The 19,552-nt window shown below is 38.8% G+C and overlaps 1 protein-coding gene across 1 annotated transcript; it reads right to left on the bottom strand.

The window, feature by feature from the left end:
• Positions 1–203: 203 nt before the first annotated feature.
• On the bottom strand, positions 204–11,183 carry LOC146384290 (myosin heavy chain, fast skeletal muscle-like). Its single transcript, XM_084936224.1, has 41 exons — positions 11,143–11,183; positions 10,962–11,002; positions 10,186–10,407; positions 9,967–10,110; positions 9,706–9,862; positions 9,588–9,615; positions 9,402–9,507; positions 9,215–9,307; positions 9,069–9,132; positions 8,889–8,987; positions 8,705–8,808; positions 8,466–8,604; positions 8,221–8,339; positions 7,889–8,038; positions 7,627–7,797; positions 7,216–7,516; positions 7,041–7,105; positions 6,865–6,952; positions 6,645–6,762; positions 6,439–6,562; positions 5,709–5,845; positions 5,364–5,619; positions 5,032–5,274; positions 4,766–4,942; positions 4,527–4,672; positions 4,341–4,431; positions 3,845–4,234; positions 3,621–3,747; positions 3,391–3,509; positions 3,031–3,227; positions 2,768–2,951; positions 2,516–2,681; positions 2,308–2,432; positions 1,887–2,195; positions 1,587–1,790; positions 1,374–1,499; positions 1,121–1,291; positions 930–1,034; positions 709–804; positions 461–592; positions 204–292 (listed from the first exon to the last, which is right to left on the bottom strand). Exons 3-41 carry the CDS (start codon positions 10,390–10,392, stop codon positions 272–274), a joined length of 5,799 nt encoding a protein of 1,932 aa, XP_084792350.1. The 5' UTR covers positions 10,393–10,407; positions 10,962–11,002; positions 11,143–11,183; the 3' UTR covers positions 204–271.
• Between the last annotated feature and the right edge of the window lie 8,369 nt (positions 11,184–19,552).

Here is a 19,552-nt window from a genome sequence, read left to right as displayed (position 1 = left end):
TCTGGATTATCTTCGCTCTGAGTTGTTTGTGCTCAAAGTCCTAAGATGTTAATTGAGATATACTTCTATGTATTCATGCCTAAATTAATAACTGAATGCAGGATACCTCAGTAAAGATTCATTAGCACTTAGATTACCCGTGTGTCATGTTTACTCTCTTGTTTATTACTATGAAAATATCACAGACAGGAAATTGTGATAAAAAATATTTTATTGGAGTGTATTTCACATCATATTATATGATTAGAAATGCACAGTTCACACGTGTGCTTTATTCAGCTGCATCTTTTCCCTGTAGAACAAAAGAAAACAGTACATATGGGTCAGTGTGTATAAAAACGGAGCATTCAGTGAAAACAAATCAAATTATTGTCTGTAGCCAATTTTATGAAATTCGAAGCAGAATTGGGATATTTCTTCTTATAACTTTGTGCAAAGTCTTAAGTGTGTGTACATTTACCTTGCCAGACTCGCGGCTCTTAGCTCTCAGCTTGTTGACCTGGGACTCGGCAATATCGGCACGTTCCTCAGCCTCCTCAAGCTCATGCTGGATCTTCCTGTACTTGGACAGATGGACATTGGCCTGCTCCTCCTGTAACATTGTAATAAGTCAAAATTTCTTAGTGTCCAAAACGATGACAGTTTGTTTGCACAAAACTAAAATCTGACATAGAGTTGAGGGGTTTTTTTTCTGTGTGTGGTCCTTACCGCTTCCTCAGCCTGCCTCTTGTAGGCCTTCACCTTGAGCTGCAGCTTGTCAACCAGATCCTGCAGCCTGTTAATGTTCTTCTTGTCCTCCTCAGTCTATAAAAGAAAACACATTTTAAAAATGTGATCCACTGGTTGCTGGAATAGGCTCCAGCCCCCCGCGACCCTGATAAGGATAAGTGGAACAGAATGGATGGATGTAAAATGTTAATGTGCTTTACCTGATAGGTGAGCTCCTTCACTCTCCTCTCATATTTGCGGACACCCTTAACAGCATCTGCACCACGCCTCTGCTCAGCTTCAACCTCAGCTTCCAGCTCACGCACCTTCAGAAAATTGAGCAAACTTTTAAAATCCATGGTTTATATATGTGTGTTTTCACGCATATTTTTCAGCTGCACATTCTTCTTACCCTGGACTCAAGTTTCTGGAGCTGTTTCTTGCCACCCTTCATAGCCAGATTCTCAGCCTCATCCAGGCGGTGCTGCAGGTCCTTAACAGCAGCCTCAAGGTTCTTCTTCATCCTCTCCAGGTGAGCGCTAGTGTCCTGCTCCTTCTTCAGCTCCTCAGCCATCACAGCAGCCTAGAAAACATGACCTCAATTAACAGAGTGATGAAAACAAAGCTGAGTTGTACCGTCGTAGTGGACATGTGTATAAACCTACATCAGTGATGGCCTTCTTGGCCTTCTCCTCTGCATTTCTTGCTTCCTGAACAGTGTCATCCACTTCACTCTGGATCTGAACAAGGTCAGCCTCAAGCTTCTTCTTGGTATTCAGAAGGCTTGTGTTCTAAGAAATGGAAAGTTTACATTTTAGGATGTTCATTTTAAGTTTGTATAAAAAAAACAATTAAAGTGTCTCTTCAAAAATGTTCACCTGAGAGTGCAGCAGACCAACACGCTCACTGGCATCCACCAGCTCCTGCTCAGCGATTTTGCGGCTTCTCTCTGTCTGTTCCAGAGCAGCTCTAAGCTCCTCAATTTCAGCTACCATGAGACCGTTCCTGCGCTCCACCATAGCAGCTTGTTCCTTGAGGTCATCCTGAGACCTGACAGCATCATCCAGGTGCAATTGTGCATCCTAGTAAAAAAGAATATCAAAATTATATTCACATGAATAAAAAAAATGCACTTACACAGAATGTGTACAACAGCTCTACAATGTGCTCTATCATACCTTCAGCTGTGCCTGGACATTTCTCAGCTGTTTCTGGGACTCAGCAGCCTGGCGATTAGCATGGCTCAGCTGAATCTCCATCTCATTCAGATCACCCTCCATCTTCTTCTTGATTCTCAGGGCGTCATTCCTGCTCCTGACCTCAGAATCCAGAGTGCTCTGCATGGAGTCAGTCACTCTCTGGCTGTTCCTCTTGATCTGCTCAATCTCTTCATCTTTCTCTGCCAGCTTCCTGTCTACTTCACCTTTGACCTGGTTGAGCTCCAGCTGAACACGCAGGATCTTAGACTCTTCGTGCTCCAGAGTTCCCTAATCATATGAAAGAGTGAATATGAAAAGATATTCATCTCTGCATTTGTAGATTTTACTTGTGTATAACTGAATATTTATTTTCAGAGGAGCTCCTCAGACAAAGATTTACCTCAGCCTCTTCAAGAGCTGTCTGGATCTCAGACTTCTCTGTCTCCACCTGCTTCTTGGCCTTCTCCAGCTCATGAATGCTCTTTCCAGTCTCACCAATCTGTTCAGTCAGATCGGAAATCTCCTCTGCAGAGGCATGTGTGATATTGTTTAGTCTTAAGACATTAAAAAGGAACACACGTTACTTGCACAGCATAGTAGGAACTCACGTTGCAGGTTCTTGTTTTCACGCTTCATGGTCTCCAGCTGATCCAAGGCTTCCTCATAGGAGTTCTTCATCTTGAACAGTTCAGTGCTGAGAGAACGAGCCTCCTTCTGAGCTCCTTCCACCTCTGCCTGACCCTCCTCATACTTCTGTTTCCACTCTGCCAACACCTATATATACATTCGATGCAGTTATTCACCCATACTAAGAGAAACCATGAGTTTGTGTCTTGTTCAAGCAAAGTAAATGATGGTACCTTGTCAAAGTTCCTCTGCTTCTTGTCCAGGTTAGCAGCCAGGCCATTAGCTCTCTCCACATCAATCATGAGGTCCTCCACTTCACTCTGGAGCCTCTGTTTGGTCTTCTCCAGAGAAGCACACTTGGAGTTAACGGCCTCGATCTGCTCCTCTGCCTCCTGAAGGCGCTGGGCCAGCTTTTTCCTTTAAAAAAACATTGTTTCAGTAAAAGCTTATTGTTTTACTTGTTTTTTGCTCACATTCTTACTAACTAAATACTCACTTGGCTTCCTCAAGTTCCTCAGTGCGCTGGATAGCATCAGTTTCATATTTGCTTCTCCACTGAGCCACCTCACTGTTGGCCTTGGACATTGAACGCTGCAGCTCAGCCTTGGCCTCCTGCTCCTCTTCAAACTGTTCCCTCAGCAGGTCACAGTCGTGGCGAGCTGACTGCAGTGCATGGGCAAGGGCATTCTTGGCCTGGTGTAAGACACATCATTGCATGAGCAAAATGTCGGAATTACCAACAAAAAACTATACGCACTTTTACCATTTATGATGGATTCAAACTTGGGCCTTACAGCATAGGGATCACCTGCCCTGTCTGGTAAGCCATACCAGCCTCCATTGAAGTGTTTCTTACCTTAATCTCCTCTTCAATGTGTCTCTTCAGCTCCTCAATCTGCTGTGTGAAGGCCTGTTTGCCTCTGGTCAGCTGAGAGACGAGAGCTTCTTTCTCTTCAATCTGGCGGCTGAACTCACCTTGTGTAAAAATAGTCATCAAACTTTAGTTTGTGTTCAGTTTTTCTATCGAAAACAGAAGATCACTATAAAGGACTAAGTTAGGATCACTGCATGTTGTCTTATACAAACCATTTTCAGTAAGCAGACGTGCTCTCTGTGCACCCAAATCATTGATCTGACGGACATTTTCATCGTTTTTGGCCTTCAGTTCACTAAGTTGGTCCTCAAGAGTACGGCACATCTTTTCAAGATTTCCCTAGAGAGGGAGAAAAAGATTCATCAGTGACAAGATTTTATATCATCACTATTTGCTGGTGATTTAAGTATTAAAATAAATGCATTTTGTTGTTTACCTTTGCTTTAGCGACAGCTTCCATGTTGCTGGACAGGTCGTCAATCTCCATCTTGTATTCACTCTTTTCCTTCTCAAGCTTCTGCTTGACACGCTGGAGGTTGTCGATCTGCTCTCCCAGCTCAGCAACGCTGTCAGCCTGCTTCTTGCGCAGAGCAGCAGCGGTGGCTTCATGCTGCAGAGTAGCCTCCTCCAGGTCACGACGGAGCTTCTGGAACTCAGCTTCACGCTTCTTGTTCATCTCAATCTGAGCAGCAGTTGCACCACCGGCTTCCTCCAGCCTTTCACTGATCTCTTCAAGTTCCCTGGAGAGGTCAGCTCTCTGCTTCTCAACCTTGGCGCGAGCAGCACGTTCAGCCTCAATCTCCTCCTCCAGCTCTTCAATACGAGCCTGTTGGATTAGATGTGTGTCTCCTTTGAGTAAACTTTCAAATTTAAAGTACGACGCAGAAAATATGTATTGACTATCATTTGATGTAACATCATGTATCATCTACCTGAAGCTCCTTGATCTTCTTCTGAAGCTGGGCACCCATTGACTGCTCATCCTCAATCTTGCTAAGGAGCTGACTGATTTCAAAGTCTTTCCTGTGAAAATAATAAGTTGCATAGTTAATAAATGTACATATTATGTCCAATCCTTAGAAGGATGCTTGTCATAAAGGGAGAAAAAATGAAAGTACTTTTTCAGTTTCTCATCAGACTGCTGCTTGTCATTCTCAAGATCCATAATGGATTCCTGGGCGAGCTTCAGATCACCCTCCAGCTTCCTCTTGGCTCTCTCAAGGTCCATACGAAGCTTCTTCTCTTGTTCCAGAGAACCCTCAAGCTGCACAATGACATGACTTTGTTATTCTCTTGTTCAAGAAGAGGTTTCTTTTCTCTCTCTGTTTTGCCATCACCTGTGACATTTTCAACTTACATCATCAACTTGCTGCTCAAGCTTGGTCTTGGACTTGGTCAGAGTGTTGACTTTGTCTTCCTCAGACTGGAGGTCATCAAGAGTCTGCTGATGAGCCTCCTGAAGAGCTTTCTTCTCCTTAGTCAGCTTAGCGATGCTCTCATCTTGAGAAGCCATCTCTTCAGTCAGATTCTTCACCTACATTTGCAATTACAGTGTTATTACCATGTGACTGTATTGTTGTATACATGTTGTTTAATCTGCTAGGTATAATCCAAATGTCAAACCTTGTTCTCAGTGGCATGTTTCTCCTTCTCTACTTTAGCCAAGGTAAGCTCCAGGTCATCGATATCTTTCTTGAGCTCAGAGCATTCATCCTCCAGCTTTCTCTTCTTGCCAGTGAGCTCGGCATTGATTTCTTCTTCATCCTCCAGTCTCTCAGTTACCTCTTTGAGTTTTGCCTCCAGCTGAATCTTGCTCTTGATAAGTCCCTCACATCTCTCCTCAGCATCTGAGAGATTCTCTGATTCCTAGTTTGCATTGGAAGAACACACATGAATACGTTAACATTTTATGGTAACAAAATAAAAGGGCACAGCTACTCTTGATATCTACTTACAGATGCCACTTGGAGCTGCAGATCGTTCTTCTCCTGCAGAAGGGACACCATCTTCTCCTCTAGTTCCTTCTTCTTGGCCAGGGCAGCAGCCAGATCTGTTTTCATCTTCTCATAATTCTCCTTCATCTGCTGCAGCTCCTTCTCAGTTTCAGCACTCTTGAGCAGAGGCTTGATCTTGTAGTACACCTTCATCCATGGCCAGTGTTTGACATTCATGAATGAGCGGATGTTGTACTGGATGGTGAAGATGGACTCCCTGTGCACAAGAGATTTCCATTATTGACAAAGTTATTTTTCACTGTTTTTATTCTGGCTCATTGCTCTTAATTGCTGTGTTCAACATACCTCCTCTCCGTCATTTTGACATACTCCTTTCTCATGAGGAAACCACGGCAGACAGCCTGAGTCATGGTGACCAGAGCTGCCAACTTTTCATCTCTCATCTCCTCAAGGGTACCCAGGAGACCAGCCTTGAAGAACACCTAAATGATCACAAGAGAGAATTATATTATAGTAAGCATTCAATTAGAAATGATTCAGAAAGTAAATGTAAATCTACATCAGGTTTGGGGAATTTTATGAACGTACACAGTGAAAGGCTTGCTAAACTAATGACATGCTATTTGAGAAACCTTGTGCCTCCTGTGTGGACACATCTGCATTACATATGGGAGTTGGTTTATTGTCTACCATACAATATCTCATGTGTGCACAAAGTAGCATAATTTATGTCAAATGAGCCACATGAAATAATAAGAATTTTTAAAACAAAGAAAGAAAACATAACGATAAATGTGTCAAATAGTTGATTAAATGTACTTTGAGAAAAGATTGGAAAATTTTGATTTGATCTTCATGTGTAACTATGATAATAAATCCAGGGCTATTGAAATTTGGGGATGGAAACTTGTTGATGTTTTACTTGAGCTTCTTTTTAGTTTTCATCCAGTTCACTGACCTTACCTCCTTCAGTTTTGTCCAAAAGTAATTGTTTTAAGCAGACAGGTTTTTAAAAATTAAAAAAGTAATTTTATATTCATGCATGGATCTATAGTAATGCAATCAGGCTGTTTACCTTAGTGTGTCCAAATCTGTACTGGTCGTGATCAACATCAATTGATCCAAGCAGTTTCTCTGCAGCCTTCTTGTTGTCAATGAACTGGCCCTCAGGGATGACGCTGGCATTCAGTACCTTGTATCTTTTGTGAGAGAGTGATTTGTCAGTGTCAGCATTTTCTTATCATATTTTGAATCAAAAGTCCACGAGGATATTAATTGCACCTCTGTTTGAAGTCACCATAGAGGATTCTGCTGGGGAAACCTTTTCTGCAGATTCTGATACCCTCCAGCACGCCGTTACACCTGAGCTGGTGGATGACCAGGAAGTTCTCCATCAGACCTGTAGAACAAAAATGTTTGAGTTCATACTGTGAACAAACACTAATTTGCTGTTTTCTAATCCAAACCTGTGCATGCAGGCACACAAATTATGTTGGGTTACCTGGAGTCTTTGACTCGTTAGGGATCAGGCAACGCACAAAGTGAGGATGGGTGCTTCTCAGGTTTGTCATTAGCTTGCCCAAGTTCTCCTGTAGGTACACAAAAGTACATTTTTGTCATGAAAAGTAAAAATAAAAAATGTATTATTTTACATTTAATTTACTTCTCAAACCTTACCCTGAACTGTGAAGACACAGTCTGCATGGAGCCACCCTTCTTCTTGCCTCCCTTCTTGCCAGTCTCTGTTTTTTGTTTGTGAATTGTAATTAAAAACATTGTGAGACTCGTAATACCAAACAAAACTTAATAACATGTAGAATATGGAAAATGTATGTTTTCAGTTACATCATACCTTCAACTACAGGTGGATACAGAAGACACAGCAGTTTAACTGAGGACTTCTGGTAAAGTTGCAGCACAGACTCATTCAGTGGGTCCTTGTTCTTATCCAGCCAGCCAGCGATGTTGTAGTCCACAGTGCCAGCATAGTGCACCAGGGAGAAGTGGGCCTCAGCCTTGCCCTTGGTAGGTTTTGGCTTCTCAAATGCTTTGCACTTGCCAAGATGCTGGTCATATAGTTTGTTCTTGAAGGATGTGTCAGTTGCCTTGGGGAACATGCACTCCTCTTCAAGGATGGAGAAGATGCCCATGGGCTTGATGAAGGTAAAGAAAAGAGATATGTCACCAAGTGGCACTTTTCCTCTATTATAACAAAACTAACATAAAAAAAGATATAAGATTCAAACATGAACTTGAAGTATACCTTTTCAATAAGCTCAATGCAGGCAGCCAAGTCCATGCCAAAGTCAATGAACTCCCAGATAATACCCTCCTTCTTGTACTCCTCTTGCTCCAGGACAAACATGTGGTGGTTGAAAAACTGTTGCAGTTTCTCATTGGTGAAGTTAATGCACAGCTGTTCCAAGGTGTTGAACTGTGAGGGGAGAAAAGGGTAGGGAAAAAATCACTAAGCGGGATCTTATAATTGAAGTAGAGTTTCCCCATTTGTTAGCAATAAAGCTTACATCAAAGATCTCAAAGCCAGCAATATCCAGGACACCAATGAAGTAATTCCTTTGCTGCTTTGTGTCCAACATCTGGTTGATACGGATGACCATCCACAAGAACATCTTTTCATAGATGGACTTGGCCAGGGCTGTCACAGAGTTCAGCACCTAAAAAAATAAAAAGGGAAAATTTGATTGAATCACAAAATGCATTTAAGACCAAATATTTAACAAACATATACCTGGCAAATAATTATCTATTAAATCTGGTACATGATTATGTTTCATTTGATCCAAATACGCTCTGATTTAAGCAGCGCATGTTTTTTGTACCAGTTTGTCTCATTTACCTGAGGTACAGTCTGTCCCTTGGTGACATACTCATTTCCGACCTTCACTCTGGGATAGCACAGAGCCTTCAGCATGTCAGCAGAGTTCAAACCCAGCAAGTAAGCAACCTTGTCAGCATCTGAAAACAGCAATTTATAACATTATTATACAGTACATACATTATACAGTATGTGACAAGGATTTTTTAGTCTAATTGGGAACCATACTGCTCTTATTCACAAGTATTTTTGTGCTAAGTACTCACCCTCTGTGCCATCAGGCTCAGCTTGCTCCTCACGCTGCTTCTGCTTGAACTTCATGTTACCATGATGAAGCACAGCACCAGTCATTTTGTAGATGCTCATCTTCTCCTCATTACTGAAGCCCAGGATGTCAATAGCATTCTGTTCAAAAGTGTCCACATGAAACACTGCATAAACACTTTTTTTTTTCTTAAAGACACAACATCATTGATATTTTAATTATAAATCAAATCTCACTCACATCTGTTGCTTCCAGCTCAACTTTGTCATCAATGCTGGCCACAGTAATCTGACCCATGCTGCACATGGGGAAGTCATAGGGGTTGGTTGTGATGAGGGCTATTTCTGGAAAAAAGAATAAAACATAAGTGTTTAATAAATTGTTTAAAATGAGAACTGTGCAACAACTTGGTTTTGCTGCTTACCAAGCAGCTCTGGCTTGTGGTTTGTCATCATCTGGTAGAAGATGTGGTAACCTCTCTCATCAGGAAGCTGGAATGTCACTCTAGACTTCTCCAGCAGATCTGCAGATTTTGATCAAATTTTGAAGTCACAGTTTGTCCCAAAGTCAGATGAACTACTCACATTGTGAATTTGTCACTTACATGTCTCAATATCAGCACTAGCCAGTTTGCCAGTTGTGCCAAAATGAATCCTGATGAATTTACCCTGTTTGGAACAAAAGGAGCTGTCAAAGTCACACAACAATCATAACACTATTTCTCCTATCTAAAGATCACTCCATACTTACAAAACGAGAAGAGTTGTCATTCCTCACAGTTTTGGCGTTACCGTAAGCCTCCAGCAAGGGATTGGCTGCAATAATCTGATCCTCCAGGGACCCCTTAAACCCAGGTTTAAGAAATATATGAGAAAATTATTTTTCTTACTGAAGTATATTTCATGATGATTTTACTAATCTTATCACGTTTGTGTACCTGCATTTTGTTTTGGTCCTTCTTCTTATCTCCACCAACTGAGATAGTGGCAAAGTACTGGATGACACGCTTGGTGTTCACAGTCTTTCCGGCACCAGATTCTCCACTGGGTGTAGACAAATACTTTTAAGAGTTTGTTCGAAATGCTGAACTATTTTAAACAAAGTCAAACAATGTGACACTTACGTGATCAAGACAGACTGGTTCTCCCTATCTGTTAAAATGAAAAAGGAGTTCACTATGTATTTCTGTAGTTATCACCATATATATGATTAAATATTTGATTTTTGAGTTAAAGGCATACCAGTAAGCATGAACTGATAAGCGTTGTCAGAGACTGAGAAGATGTGGGGTGGAGCCTCCATACGCTTCTTGCCTCTATAGGCAGAGACGACTTCAGAGTCGTACACTGGGAGCCACTTGTAGGGATTTACTGTGGCGCAGAACAACCCAGAGTAGGTCTAAAAGTGGTTAAAGAGATTTTTTTTAAAAAGTGGATGTTAATTAACAGTTGCTGTTAGAAGAGTAATTTTAAAAGTTTTGCTTCTTAGGAAGACAGTCTCACATAGATCATCCATGCTGCATAACGCTCTTTGAGGTTATAAAGCACAGAGGCTTCATTGAGGTGGGTCATCATGGCCATGTCCTCAATTTTGTCGAACTTGGGAGGGTTCATTGGAGAGACGTCTTCTTCTTTGACTGTCCTGTCCTGCAACAGCACATTGATCACGATGAGAATTTGTCACATCTGACTCTCAGTTAACTCTAACTTTATTATACCGACCTCCTGGGTGTCCAAGACTTTGACGGTGACTTTGCCACCATCTTTCTTGATGATAGTACCCTTCAAGTACAGCTCTTTGGCATCAGTCACATAGCAGGCAGTCTTGGCATCAAAAGGTTTGTTCTGAGCCTCAATTCTCTCCTTCTCTGGCTTACGGAGGTAAATGGCAGCTTTGCCATAAACGGCCATCTCTGCGTCCGTACTCATGGTGGCGGTTTACTTCTATGATGTTATGACAAATAAGTGTAATCTTAGACAATTATGTTAGAGTTATCGTCGAATTCTTGTTAACACCTTAACATCAAAGACAAATAACCCATCCATCCGCTTCCGCTTATCCTTTGCAGGGTCGCGGGGGGTGCTGGAGCCTATCCCAGCTGTCATAGGGTGAGAGGCGGGGTACACCCTGGACAGGCCAGTCCAGACGCCAGTCTGTCGCAGGGCCAACACACAGGGACAAACAACCATTCACACTCACATTCACTCGCACATTCACACCTAGTGGTAATTTGGATTTTTTCCAATTAACCTATCCCCACAAGCTGCATGTCTTTGGACGGTGGGAGGAAGCTGGAGTACCTGGAGGGAACCCACGCAAACACGGGGAGAACGTGCAAACTCCACACAGAAAGACCCCGGCCTGATGTTGGAATTGAACTCAGGACCTTCTTGCTGTGCGGCAACAGTGCTAACCACCGTGCCACCGTGCTGCCCAAAGACAAATAATATAAAACATAAAATACTGACAATTTTAAATAGTTAAAAGTTGTCCATACCTGACTCTGTTTCTGTCAAAAGTATGTTATATTGCACAATCCTGTTGAACACATATGAGATATTGTCAATTACTAGGAAAATACTTGTTTTTAAAAAAGTAAATAAATGTATTTATTTAAGTACTATTATAATAATAATGAAGATACTACCAGTTCCAAAGCAGATAGAAGACAAACCTACCACAAGCAAAAGTCTTCTTCTTCTACCACAGAGTGATGTGCTCTCGCGGACTGCTTATATTCAATGCAGCATGCTTACCCGACAAAGTTATATATGGGAGAAATGCCAAATGTGGTGTGGATACCAGAGTGAGCAGACATCCGCTGAAACATAGTGCAAGGACATACTGTACATCAGCTTTCACTTCTAAACATTCTTTAAAGCTATTTTTAAAGAAAGCAAAGGATTTCTCACTTAAAAACAATTCAAAGTATCATGTCCACATTAAATAAACAAGGTGCAAAAGAAAAGGGGATTCCAAAAAATGCTTTGTGTTTTTTCATGTTGCAGTTGTGAAGCTGATTTATTTTATGAAGCATCTCCAAAACAATGATTCCCCCTGGTTGCCTTTGCCATATTTTACACTACAGATTGTATTTCAGCTGTATTTTTCAGGACAGTGTCACACAGATGAAGATCTACTTACAGCTGAACCTTTAATGAAAACAGCTGTCTGCACAGGCTGCAAAGCGGCTCATTTTTCACTGACGGTGTATGAGTGTAACCACAACTCATACACCTCAATACACCAACAACAACTTTAGAGACTTCAAGTCTATTTTCTAATAATATTTGAAGATAGACTTGAACAGTACCTTATTGTTACACTTACACAATGATTTACTATCATTTAATTCCATTGACCTGTGTAAACTTTGAGATATTTTTGTTTGTTTTTCTTATTAATTTCTGACCTATTTTGTTTGAGTATTTGTATTTGTAATATGTTCCTACTGATTTACCAACTAGATTAAGACGAGAAAGTAACCACAAAAATGTCTGATTCTCATAAGCAGTTTAGGATAATGCCAAAGATATCCCACTTCTCTTTTGATACAATCACAACCTGAATTGCAAGCTAAGCTCATACATGATGCTATCTGAGACTCAGGATGCTTCACTAGAAGGATGAAGATATAAAAACATGAAAAAAAAACATTAAAAACTATAAACATCGGTTTATAATGAAAGAGACACTGAAACAATTTTATACAATTCAACAGTTTCTTTCTGTGTCTTGGGGTCATCTCTGGAATGCCATAAATCCAAGTTGGCCACAGCTGTTGCCATGCCACACAGATTAATTAGAGATATATGTTGGAATGGCAACGTTCAATGCTTCAAGTGGGAATGATGTGTTGGAATTTATTAACACTAGGTCAAGTCTGCGGTGCCAGACCAAGTGCAAGGTCAAGTTTTTACTGTAGGTTAAGGATGGCAACTAAACACTGTGAGAAATGAATGTCGTGTTTGCTGCTTTGTAGATGTTTTAGCACAGCTAATAATATGTGTGCCTTACGAAACAAAGAAGTTAGTACACCTTACAATTCAAGAAGTTAGTACACCAGTATGTTTTAACCTTTTTTTCCCCCCATTAGGTAAGATAGTTCTTATGACCCAGGCCTACACAAGTCAAGTGTGTGTAGACCATCAAATACTGTAGAATTAAGTTAATCCACGAGGAACTTCCTGATCCTCCCTGCAGTCTTTCTCCTCTGCACACTGTCATTTACTTCATTTATGACTCTTTATATTCAAAAGGCTCATGTTTTATATAAATTTTTTTGTCATATCATACATTACATCCCTGGTAGGAATATATATATATATATATATTTTTTTTTTTTTTTTTTTTTTTTTTTTTTTTTTACGACATCCCACATAAGAGCTTGCATCCTCATCTGTACTCTGTGTCTATTTTGAAACCATTGCTTACTTTTTGAGCCCTGCTGACAAGCTGCACTCAGTGGAGAATCATATGTGGGGCAATAGCAATATTATTGATAATTATGGTAAAAAATAAATAAACAGACAAATGCAGGACAATAGTTAGATTTCCAGGCTGTTTCTTTAAAAAACCTTTTTGAATGAGCTATCAATAACGTATCAAACATATACAGTTAGCATTAATTAATATTAAAATATACTGCCAAAGTATATAATAATTAAGGTGTTGATATTCATATTAATATTGATAATCTGACCACAAATACAATCTTCTACAGCTCACACAGACTTGAATGCACTCAGTGTGTTTGCTTACAAAGCATACGTTAAATATATGACATAGACCAAACATGGCCAGGAAGGCAGCTCATGGTTACTTGAGTTCAGCATTTGTCGCTAGTACGTGCATCAAATGTTTCATACTTCCATCAGCAAATGCACACTGTTAATAATCCCCACTTAAATTAGCATGAATATAAATTTATAGGGGTTTTAAAAACACAAAAACACACTTTGCATTCTATCTTTCTAATTAAAAATGTTAATTTTATTTGATAAATTTATAATATATAAATACTAGGATGATTCGAGTGATGTAGGTCCTTAGCAAGAATATCCAGATTTTTCTGTTTGATTTTCTTCTCCCTAATTTGCATCCTCATATGCACCCTGTGTCTGTTTTGAACAGGAATATTGCTTGCTTTCTGCCACCTGGTGACAGGCTGCACTCAGCTGAGATTTTCTTATGTCTATAGAAAAATTTTTATTGTTAATTACAGCAAAGAATAAAAAGACAATGCAGAGCAATAGTTAGATACAATATTTTTATTAGAAACCTTTTGAATGAGCTACCAATGATTTATAAAACATATGCAATAATAAGAAAATTTAATGCATATTTACTGAAGATTAGACAATTTGTCTAATGCATTTTTTTATAAGTGGAAAAAACTTATACACATGTATTTATAGGTAACTGTTTAATTATTTAATGTTTTTATACACTTCATAATTTTAAAAGCACATAATTGTTGGGCCAGAGTGATCTAACACATAAATATATTGCACAAACAACTTTCACGTCTTCTACTACATACACAGATATGAATGCATTCAGTGTGTTTGCTTACAACGCACAAGTTAAATATATAACATAAACCAAATATGGTCAGGAAGACAGCTGATGGGTACATGAGTTTAGCATTTGTCGCTAGTACGTAGATCTCATGTGTCATGTTTCCATCACCAAATGCACATCCTGAATTGTTCATAATCCCTACTTAAAATAGCTCATGTCAAGTCCCTTGTCAAATGGTTGGACCAATTAATATAAAAACACACATTTCAAACTTTTGTTAATGGATATATTTTTAATTTTAATTAAAAATATTAACAAACAAAAAATTATTTTTAAATTGTCATCAATAACTTGTAATGCCATTGAGAGTTTCTGTGTAATAGTTTAATAATAACTAAATTATACAAATAATTTTCCTGTGATTAACTGTAAGAGATATCTCTCAGGCATTCACACTCATATGTCAACCTATTAACACTTCAACCGACTCTGCAGACACAGCTTCAAGTCCACTTTTGGCACATGCACATCACTGCAGTTTGAATGTCAACCTAATTCCACTTGTTGTGCAATACAATCACTGAAATGTCACAGTCTTTAGTATGACAAACTTCTTAAACATTTCGACATGAAATTTTCACTCAGTAAAAACACAGTCTTGGAATTTGGATTCTCTAATGTTTATTTTGACACTTGAGCTGGTCAATAATACTTTTTAATGTAAATAATATATATATGTGTGTGCATGTAAGAAGCTTTTGTGATCATGGCAAACCTAAGAAATTTGGCATTTAGGTATCTTTGATTAGCAAGTCAAGCTCTATCATGTGGCATGTTTAGGATCCCAACAAACTAGATGAGGCCACAGCAACAATGTGAACTTGTCATCGAGCACATACAGGACAAATATATTACATTTCCAACTCTCTTGCTAAGTAAGTGCAATAATGATAAAACGAAGCTTACGTTTGTTTTTCTAAGCTCAAGCTTCTCATTTATTTCACTTTCATTTCAGTGGGTTTTTTTTTTTTTTGGTTTCGGTTTGGAACTGACACGCTTCATTTTGGCACGTCTGACAATTTTAGAAACTTTGACACACATATACTATGTCCCTTTACAACTTATTTTTCTACTCAACAAAAAGAACCTCTAGAAAAAACTGTTTTGCAGAATATACTCAGAATTTTTTTTCTTTGTAGTAGTTTTTATCATATTTTTAAAAATCTGCAAAGCTTGCTATGTGTAACTTGGGATGTTGTTTGTGACTTGGGATGTTCCTTTCACTGTAATTAAAAGGTTTTCCTTTCTATGTGTATAAGACCAAGATTTGAGAAAAGTGTTTGTCCAGCAGAACCAGTCAAAATATGGAGCATTGTCTCAATTTGTGGGACAGGGGAACAAAGAATAAAAATGCTATGCGGTTCCACAGAAAGAAGTTCACCCTAGGTGTGGTGTGGATGATTTATACTAGAGGTGTCAAACTTAAGGTTCGTGCACCACATCTGACCCACGAGATAATTTCATATGTCAATTATTAATGGCCCGTTGGTATGTGGGAATCTTCAGCCCTGCTGAGAATCCATGCTGACAGTGGTGGGATTTTATGTTTTATTTTGATGGGCACACCATGCGACCAATCCCACGTAAAGACAGACTAGGATCATACCATTATGTGAATGAAGGAAGGGGGGCAGAAAGAGGAGTTGGCTAAAGTGATACCATTTTTTATTTTTCAGCTATTTCCATTGTGGAGGACAAAAGGTTTTAAATTTGTCCAGGCCTATGAAAACATTATACACCTTATACACAAAATTTACAGTTCAAAATTGAATATTACATAAAATAAGCTTTATACAAGTGTCTTTGAATAGCTCAGTGTCTGAGAGTCTAAATTAGTCTCACAGACCTTAATGTGCACTTGAAGCTATTTATAATTCTTAATTTGGTTGATCTTGTTGGTTGCTAGCCTTGACTATCAAGGCAAGCAACCAATAAATCCTGCCTAATTCTTAACTTTCCTGTTGTCCTCCTCCTTCATTGATTGTGGTTTTCTGGTGTTGCTGTCTCCTTCCTTCCTTTGCCTCCACCATGGTGGGGTGGACGTAACACAAGTGGGGGCTTGTCCAGGATCTTTTTATGCTGTGGACAACTTAAATTGATGAAATTGTGTCGTGAGTTTAGGGTGGCTATGTTTCATGGTTGCGGTTGAAGATGAGTTTTGACCTGCTTAATTTTGTTAATCAACCTAGCGTTGAAAAGATTGACTTGTGTCGCAAAGACGACTTGTTAAGTTTTGCTTAACAGTGGTGTGCACTTGAAGCTATTTATAATTCTTATTTTGGTTGATCTTATCCTCACTACAGACAAGCATCAGTTTTTGACTTTTAACTATTTTCATAACTTTTACAGCCTTTCCTACCTCCCTTTATATTACAGAAAGAAATTAAGCAATAAACAATTAAATTACAGAAACGTTTGTTTTTCACTTTCTACTATAGAAATTTCAGTTTCTTTTACCACTACAGTTAAAAAAAAAAACAACAAAAAATGGACAGTGTGGGGAATGAGCTACAAGAACTTTTTCTGTAATTTTACCCATTTAAGTCCATAGAGTCATACTGACAGATTTCTTTCTTCGTCACAGCAGCGTTTTCTTTATCATGTAGAAAAACTGTTAAATATGTGACTTCTTTACACTGACTGAAAAAAGAGTTTAAATGGTTCAAAGTGGGCCGTATGTGGCCCGCAATGTAAAATTCTTTTCACACCCCTGATTTATAACATTAACTGATAAAAAATTAATTGATATTTAAGTAACTATTTACCATATTACATTACATTTCTTACTTCTGATGCAAAAAGCCCCAAAACATTAGGCAAAAGGATTGTGGCTAACATTTACTGTACAGTTCTATTCATTAACAATATTTTTATTTACTGACAGAAAGAATATTTAATATAAAGGTCAAGTGATGATCTGTGACAGAAACGTGTTACAAACAACTGGTATTGTTTTATATTTCTCAAGATCCTTAGTGCTTCTCAAATCAAACGGTTATGCTTGACGTGTATTAAATCCTTATATTAGCTACCTTTCACAGATAAAGAAAAAAATACAGGCAAAGGATCAATTTAAGGGCAACCATTTAATCTTTATTGTTTCAACATAAACCATATCACATTATATGATACAATAAATTGAAATGAAGTACAATTTACATATAATAATATAAATAAAAGAGAAAGTGTGTGTTTACTGCTATTTGAGATATTGTCTAAACTGATATATATATTTACCTTCCCAGAGTCATAGCTGTTAGCGCTCAGCTGGTTGATCTGAGACTTGCAACATTAGCATCCTCCTCATCCTCCTTGTGCCCGTACTGGGTCTTCCTGCACTTGGACAGGAATTCTCTGGAATACAAACACAGCAAAATATTTAAATGTTCAAAACATGTAAATGTTGGAAATGGACCTTTAGCTCTATTGTCCTTGAAAAAACTGAATATTTTTACTCACATTTTAAGTTATAAATGCCTTTTTAATTAATTCCATAAGTGTGCTTGTCCCTATAACATCATCTCATTTAATTACTGATATTTTAACACTCAGTGGATTTTAGTGTGTTTTATTTTACAGTGATTGCTTTAAAAACCAAATTGCATGTGGGGAAAACGCTTTTTTGTACTGAAATAAACAATTATACTTGAGGTTTTAAACAGTCTGACTGAATATACACAGTGGAGGTTGGTAACAGTCGATTTAATGGTCTGAAGGAGCCGATTCTGTTGTTATACATAATAGAGGGTTTAGTACTTTTTTTGAAATGTACAAAATTCTGGGCAGTTTTTATTTTTGGAAAGATTTAGGTCATTTGTTCTAAATAATAAACTGATATAAAAATTGTATAGTTACTGGGGTCTTTTGCATGCAAATGCAGGCACATATGTATTATTGTAAAATATTTGGAATGACTTAAAGCAAAGATTTAATTTGATGTAGTTCATTTTAATTCCCTTCAGGTTAATGTAGTTTCAGAAAACCTTCATGTATAACATTCTAAACTAATTTGACTCAACTTTACAGGAACGTCCAGTGTGCCCCAGTCTCTGTGAGAACTTTTGGCCTTCACTTTTGCGTGAGTGCGGTTTAGTGTTCAGAGTGCACCAGTTGTTTGCTAACTTGGAGTGCAGTAACACACATGCTAGGTCTGTGTGTGCAGCATGTTTTAGGGCTCCACTGTCATAGCCATGAAATATGAGTAGTTATAAAGGCTACTGCGGTGGTGATTGTAAGAGTGAGCATGTGTTTAAAGAATGGGAGGGTAAAAAGCTGTCTCTGAGCTGCTCCAGTTGCTCACCTGTCACGAAATACCTTTGATTTGACAGTACTTAGTGTTCTGTACTGTTCACATTGGCTACAAATTATCCAAAAGCTTTACATGCAATTTTTAAAAAATGAATGTCACATTAAACTGCCCTGCACAAAAGAAATGAAACTGTTACTGTGCTCAGTTGCATAGATAAAAGTGTTTGCTTTGACACAAACACTTAAAAAACACACTGCAGCCTCCAACAGAGCTCTGAGTTTGTTCAAAACTTCTGGTTAGATAGCTGGAAGCCATTACTTAACTATTCATTGTGAAACAGAACACACCGTTTCGGTTTGAGTAGTAAAAATGCTTGTTATTGCTGATTCGTGACAAACACAAAGCCCCTAGCAACATACACCTATTAATCTTATGATATGTTTTAAAAAGTCATTTCTTCCCGTGGTAATCAAGTTGTCTTCATTTAAGCAAGATAGCTTTTAAAAGCCAGGAGTAAATGAGGAAATTGGTGCCTATGCACCTCCCCTATGAGGAAAGGGGAAGAAAACAAGAGCCATGCAAATGATATGGAAATTTTTTTGTCTGGGGTGACTGTCACTGAATTATTAATGGTTATGTAATATAATATATATTTAACTTTTTCCTGTCATGTTTTAAGTTGCACTGGCCTCACATGTTTATGCTGGCTCACAGAAATGTAATGGTACACACACAAACAGATTAAATGGATAGATAGACGAATGGATTGATGGATGGTACTAAATCATGGTATGTGTCTATGTACATGGATTAAATCAGTCATCATAGTCTCAGTCTGATGATGAGAAAGTAAAAGCCATATCAGGTCAAAAGGGTGGTGTTATATATTGATATGCTTAGTTGTTGTTTGGCAGGAAGCCGTGGAAAGAAACAACTGTGGGGAAGGTCCAAGCCCGGCTAAAAAATGAAATACAATATGTTCTGGACCTCAGAGCAAAGCTACACATTGGCGGGGTTGCCACATGTTCCAGGCCCAGAAACAGGACGACAGAGGGCTTAGACTCATTTTCACCACGAGAAAAAGTGCTTGTATTGCTCCCTTCGTTTAGCTCCAAATTACTCATCAAGTGCCAAGGATCCTTTGTGGTCACATGGCAAATGGGGCATGTTGACTATGAGGTTGTACAGTCTGATAGGGGAGGAGCCACACAGATATATCACCTCAACCTCTTGAAAGCATGGAGAGAGGCTGAAAC

Source organism: Perissodus microlepis, chromosome 7, assembly GCF_051167445.1.
Source record: "Perissodus microlepis isolate ML-2025 ecotype Zambia chromosome 7, ASM5116744v1, whole genome shotgun sequence".
NCBI classification, from domain to species: Eukaryota; Metazoa; Chordata; class Actinopteri; order Cichliformes; family Cichlidae; genus Perissodus; species Perissodus microlepis.
The sequence above is the reverse complement of the archived record's forward strand: the minus strand, read 5'-3'. Positions and strand labels throughout refer to the sequence as shown.